Source organism: Zea mays, unplaced genomic scaffold (assembly GCF_902167145.1).
Source record: "Zea mays cultivar B73 unplaced genomic scaffold, Zm-B73-REFERENCE-NAM-5.0 scaffold_554, whole genome shotgun sequence".
NCBI classification, from domain to species: domain Eukaryota; kingdom Viridiplantae; phylum Streptophyta; class Magnoliopsida; order Poales; family Poaceae; genus Zea; species Zea mays.
In genome coordinates this window covers 21,230-27,210 of record NW_023367206.1, presented here as the reverse complement: position 1 = coordinate 27,210, position 5,981 = coordinate 21,230, and the positions used below count along the sequence as shown (strand labels likewise).

The 5,981-nt window shown below is 47.9% G+C and overlaps 1 protein-coding gene across 1 annotated transcript; it reads right to left on the bottom strand.

The window, feature by feature from the left end:
* Positions 1-4,116: 4,116 nt before the first annotated feature.
* LOC118475680 (transcription factor MYBS1-like) lies at positions 4,117-5,757 on the bottom strand. The gene is made up of 2 exons (XM_035963924.1): positions 5,035-5,757; positions 4,117-4,910 (listed from the first exon to the last, which is right to left on the bottom strand). Exons 1-2 carry the CDS (start codon positions 5,466-5,468, stop codon positions 4,460-4,462), a joined length of 885 nt encoding a protein of 294 aa, XP_035819817.1. The 5' UTR covers positions 5,469-5,757; the 3' UTR covers positions 4,117-4,459.
* Positions 5,758-5,981: the final 224 nt, after the last annotated feature.

The window sequence follows — 5,981 nt, the reverse complement described above, 5'->3', positions numbered from 1 at the left end:
CTCTCTAAGGCGCTTTATGGGCTCAAGCAAGCCCCAAGAGCATGGTATGAATGCCTAAGAGATTTCCTTATTGCTAATGGCTTCAAAGTTGGCAAGGCCGATCCTACACTCTTTACTAAAACTCTTGAAAATGACTTGTTTGTATGCCAAATTTATGTTGATGATATTATATTTGGGTCTACTAACGAGTCTACATGTGAAGAGTTTAGTAGGATCATGACACAGAAATTCGAGATGTCGATGATGGGGGAGTTGAAGTATTTTCTAGGATTCCAAGTCAAGCAACTCCAAGAGGGCACCTTCATTAGCCAAACGAAGTACATTCAAGACATTCTTGCTAAGTTTGGGATGAAGGATGCCAAACCCATCAAGACACCCATGGGAACTAATGGGCATCTCGACCTCGACACGGGAGGTAAGTCCGTGGATCAAAAGGTATACCGGTCAATGATTGGTTCATTGCTTTATTTATGTGCATCTCGACCGGACATTATGCTTTCCGTTTGCATGTGTGCAAGATTCCAATCCGACCCTAAGGAATCACACCTTACGGCCGTAAAACGAATCTTGAGATATTTGGCTTATACTCCTAAGTTTGGGCTTTGGTATCCTAGGGGATCCACATTTGATTTGATTGGATATTCGGATGCCGATTGGGCGGGGTGTAAAATCAATAGGAAGAGCACATCAGGGACTTGCCAGTTCTTGGGAAGATCCTTGGTGTCTTGGGCTTCAAAGAAGCAAAATTCGGTTGCTCTTTCCACCGCCGAAGCCGAGTACATTGCCGCAGGTCATTGTTGCGCGCAATTGCTTTGGATGAGGCAAACCCTGCGGGACTACGGTTACAAATTAACCAAAGTCCCTTTACTATGTGATAATGAGAGTGCAATCAAAATGGCCGACAATCCCGTCGAGCATAGCCGCACTAAGCACATAGCCATTCGGTATCATTTTCTTAGGGATCACCAACAAAAGGGAGATATCGAGATTTCATACATTAATACTAAAGATCAATTAGCCGATATCTTTACCAAGCCTCTTGATGAACAATCTTTTAACAAACTTAGGCATGAGCTAAATATTCTTGATTCTAGGAATTTCTTTTGTTAACTTGCACCCATAGCTCATTTGTATACCTTTGATCGTATCTCTTTCATATGCTATGACTAATGTGTTTTCAAGTCCATTTCAAACCAAGTCATAGGTGTATTGAAAGGGAATTAGAGTCTTCGGCGAAGACAAAGGCTTCCACTACGTAACTCATCCTTCGCCGTCGCTCCAAGCAACTCTCCATTCTAGGGGAAGAAATCATGAGCACCAAGCAAAAGGACTTCGTCTTTGGTATAATCTTAACTCATTTATTTATGACCCAAGGGGAAGGAAACACTTCGAGGGCTCTAATGCTTCCGTTTTTGGCGATTCATGCCAAAGGGGGAGAAAGTAAGAGCCCAAAGCAAAAGGACCGCACCACCACCAATTTCAAAAACTTAAGTGTTGAATATTTTTCAATTGATATCCTATTGTGTTCAAAAGGGGGAGAAAGTAGTATTTCAAAATGACATATCAAAAACCCTCTTGAACACTAAGAGGAGGATCTCATTTAGGGGGAGTTTTGTTTAGTTAAAGGAAAAGCATTTGAAACAGGGGGAGAAAATTTCAAATCTTGAAAATGCTTCTCAAAATCTTATTCATTTGCCTTTGACTATTTGCAAAAGAACTTTGAAAAGGATTTACAAAAGAGTTTGCAAAAACAAAACATGTGGTGCAAGCGTGGTCCAAAATGTTATATAAGAAAGAAACAATCCATGCATATCTTGCAAGTATTTATATTGGCTAAATTCCAAGCAACCTTTGCACTTATATTATGCAAACTAGTTCAATTATGCACTTCCATATTTGCTTTGGTTTGTGTTGGCATCAATCACCAAAAAGGGGGAGATTGAAAGGGAATTAGGCTTACACCTAGTTCCTAAATAGTTTTGGTGGTTGAATCGCCCAACACAAACAATTGGACTAACTAGTTTGCTCTAGATTATATGTTTTACAGGTGCCAAAAGTTCATCTATAACTATGCTAAATCGACTGTCCGGAATACCGTAGATTATTCCGGACAGGAGAAGCTTTTTGGAAAAACAGGCCAAGCGCGGACCGTCCGGGCCCTTGCGGCGGACCGTCCGCAACACTAGAATGACTCTCGGACAGAACCAATGCAAAAATACAAGTTTCCATTACGGACTGTCCGAAGGAAAAGCAAAGACCGTCCGAGCCCTCGCGCGGACCGTCCGGCCTTAGGCGCGGACCGTCCGGTCGGTAAGAAACCGAAAAACCCGAAGGTAACGGGTTCGGAGAAATGAATTATAGGGGGCCTCGCGGACCGTCCGGGGTGCACGACCGGACCGTCCGCGACTGGCTCTGTCTGACATCTGACGACGCATTAAATGCAATATAGCCGTTGATATAGCCGTTACTGCTGACCGTTGCATTTTCAGCCGTTGATCTACAGGGGCGGACCGTCCGCACCAGGAGGGCGGACCGTCCGCGCTCGGCAGAATGGCCCAACGGCTAGGAAGTGGTTGGTGGCTATAAATACAACCCCAACCACCTCCATTCACTTCATCCAAGCATTCCAACCTTCAACATTCAATACAAGAGCTAGCACTCCATTCCAAGACACATTCAAAGCCTCCACCTCTCCAAGTTTCACAATTGAGAAAAGAGATCATTAGTGATTAGTGACTTGAGAGAGGAAGTGATCCGTGTGTTACTTGTCGCTCTTGTTGCTTGGCTTTTTAATCGTGCTTTCTTGATTCCTTCATTGCGATCAAACTCACTTGTAATTGAGGCAAGAGACACCAAACTTGTGGTGGTCCTTGTGGGAACTTTGTGTTCCAAGTGATTAAGAAAAGAAAGCTCACTCGATCCGTGGATCGTTTGAGAGAGGGAAGGGTTGAAAGAGACCCGGCCTTTGTGGCCTCCTCAACGGGGAGTAGGTTTGCAAGAACCGAACCTCGGTAAAACAAATCTTCGTGTCTCACTTGCTTATTCGCTTGGGATTTGTTTTGCGCCCTCTCTCCCGGACTCGTTTCTTTATTACTAACGCTAACCCGGCTTGTAGTTGTGTTTATATTTGTAAATTTCAGTTTCGCCCTATTCACCCCCCCCTCTAGGCGACTTTCAAAGAGCATCTCCAACAATGCCTCAAACTAGTGCCTCAAATTGAAATATAGGGCTCTACAAAGGAAAAACTACTCCAACAGTGCCCCATTTCATAAAATTTTGTCAAAAAATTATAGGGCACCCTCTCAAGTGACTCAAATATACTACACCGTAGTGGCCTGCCCTATAATCTAGATTTGGGGCTTTACTGTTGGAGCGGAGTGTTTTGTTGGTGCCCTAAATTCTATAAAATATACTTATTTTCAAATTATAGGGCATTTTTATAGGTCACGTTGTTGGAGATGCTCTAAGGTTTGATTTGGTGACAAGGGGATACCGGGAGGATTGGAGGAGATTGAGTGGAAAATTAACTAATTTTCCCCTCAATCTCCTCCAATCCTCCCGGTATCCCGGGTCACCAAATCAGCACTAAGAGGAGAACGGGAGCATGCTGAGATTATACTATGCACTCCAGTACACGAGGAAGACGAAGGCGGTAAACATTTTGTGCCTTATGCCTCGAGAGTTTGTAGTTATGGAGCCCACTATCCATCGGATTAGGAGTCCAACCTAAATAATGGCGTTGTCCTGCTGTTAACAGTACTCTCAGTTGTATGGATGACTAGGTTGGCAATTTATCACTGGTTAACAGAATTTTCCAAGCATTTTTTTACACAACATGCCAACTGTAATTCGTTCTTTACAGATGAATTTTCTTTTGATGTCCACGTGCGTGCTGCACTTGCCTGTCCACTGGTCCCAAAATGATTTTACTAAACTGAATACCAAAACCATAGATGGGCACTGAAACTAAAACAATACCAAATCAATCCTAAACTCAAACTGAAAGAGATGCCTGAGAAGGAAAAAAAAAAGGAGAACCAAATCAATCCTAAACTGAAACAGAGATGCTTGAGAAGGAAAAAAAGTAGAACCAAATCAATCCTAAACCAAAACAGGTGATGAACACATATTTCGCACAGATGAGATATTATAGACAATCGATTTACATCCGGGAAATGGGATTCTGTCAGTCCCCAGTTGCACAAATGATGAATATTTGCACCCAGGAAGGCTGCTACTAATTACACATTCCTTAAGCCTGTAAGTAGCGATACTCATTATTCGCCTGCCTGCCCTGCACTCGCTCAAGTCATCTATATGTTACGTCAAAAAACAAAGACCCGGGAGATGAGGAAAGGATGGATAGATAGCTTTGGCTACACAAGATCATCAACGAAATCAAGAAAGAACGAGCAAAGGGATGCAGCTGCGCAGCTGCGCAAATGCCGGTCGTAGACGATCACTGGTGCATCTTGGTCGGTGGCGCCGGGTATCCCACCGGCAGGACATAGGGCGAGTGATGGCCCGGCGGGAACATGACCGGCGTGCCGACGGCCGCCGGCGCCACCATGTGCCCGGCGACCGGGTGGCCCATGGGCGCGTGCCCGTACATGCCCATCGGCGGAACCGGGTGGTGGTGCTTCATGCCGCCCGGCCCCATCGGCATCGCCCCCGCCGCGGTCGGGCCGCCGCCCGTGATGGGCGCGCCGGCCGTGGCCACCTCGCCGGCGGTCACGCTGGTGATGTCGTGGATGCTGGAGCGGCGCCTGTCCCGGTTCATCGAGTTGAGGCGGATGAAGTATTTCTGCGCGTGGCTCGCCACCTGCGTCGGCGTCCGCGAGATGACGAAGTTGCGCGAGATGCTCCGCCAGTCGCCCTTGCCGAACTTGTCCAGACCCAACAAGAACAACCTGCCACCAGGCACCAACACAACAGCATCATCGATCGATCCATGTTTTTAGCATGAAAGATGCAAGCTTTATTTGAAGGCAAGAACGCGTGGAATTTTTTTATGCTACGGAGCGGAGTACGAACCTGTGCTCCTCTTCCGTCCACGGCACGCCCTTGCGCCGCTCCTGCTCGGCCTTAGAGCAACTCTTCCCCGCGTCAGCGCCGACGCCGCCCTTCCGTTCTTCGCGTCGGTGCCCGCTCCCTCCTCCTCCGTCCTTGGGCGTGGAGGGGCCGGCGGCACCGGAGCCCTCGGGCGTCGCCGCGGACGACTCCTCCCCAGCGTAGCGCGGGAGCGGGATGCGGCCGGCCTCGATAGCGGCCACGTCCTCCACCAGCGCCTCGTAGTGCCGCCGCACCTCCTCCGCCGTTCGCGCCGGCACGCTCGCCACCAGCGCCGTGAACCAGCCATCATCAGGCGGCCCGTCGGCCGGCGGCGCCGCGGAGGCTGCCACCGCGTTCTCGAACGCCTTGTCCTCCTCCCGTGTCCACGCCGCCGTGTCCGTCGCCAGAGTGGTCATCGCAGATGTCTGGTCCGCGGGTGGTGGGGCGCTCTCTCTGCGACAGTATAGCTTCAGTGGCAGTGGCGGAGAAGGGCAATTTCCCGGCGGCGGCGTGGTACGATTAATAGCGACACTAGTCTGCTACCTAGCCTCCCTAGCTCGCTGCTCGCGCCACCATATCCACTGCTTTGACTCGAGGGAGCAGGAGCAAGCGGATGGAGGATGAGAACGCTAGAACGACACGGTGTGTGTTCCGTAGAGAGAGAAGATAAGGTTACCACGACGTAGTTCTAATAATGAGTTCTTGGATATAGCGTCCCACGTGTAATAGGCCTACAGCAGGATTAAAGAACCATTGTAATAATAAAACATAATTAAATATCTCAAACATGCCATCTTTATATGCTAATTCTCTTTAAAAGTTTTTTTCAATGATTCATGGGCTATCACCATTAACCACGCGAAACAGAGAAATCTCCGACGGCCGAATTATATCCGACGGTTTCCTTGGCGACCGTGGGACGTATGGTT

Bases quoted from the DNA above. Each gene is read 5' to 3' on its own strand.
- LOC118475680 (XM_035963924.1), bottom strand. From the start codon at position 5,468: ATGACCACTCTGGCGACGGACACGGCGGCGTGGACACGGGAGGAGGAC. The intron at 4,911-5,034 runs GTTCGTACTCCG...GCCTGGTGGCAG, and splicing joins TGGACGGAAGAGGAGCACAG to GTTGTTCTTGTTGGGTCTGG.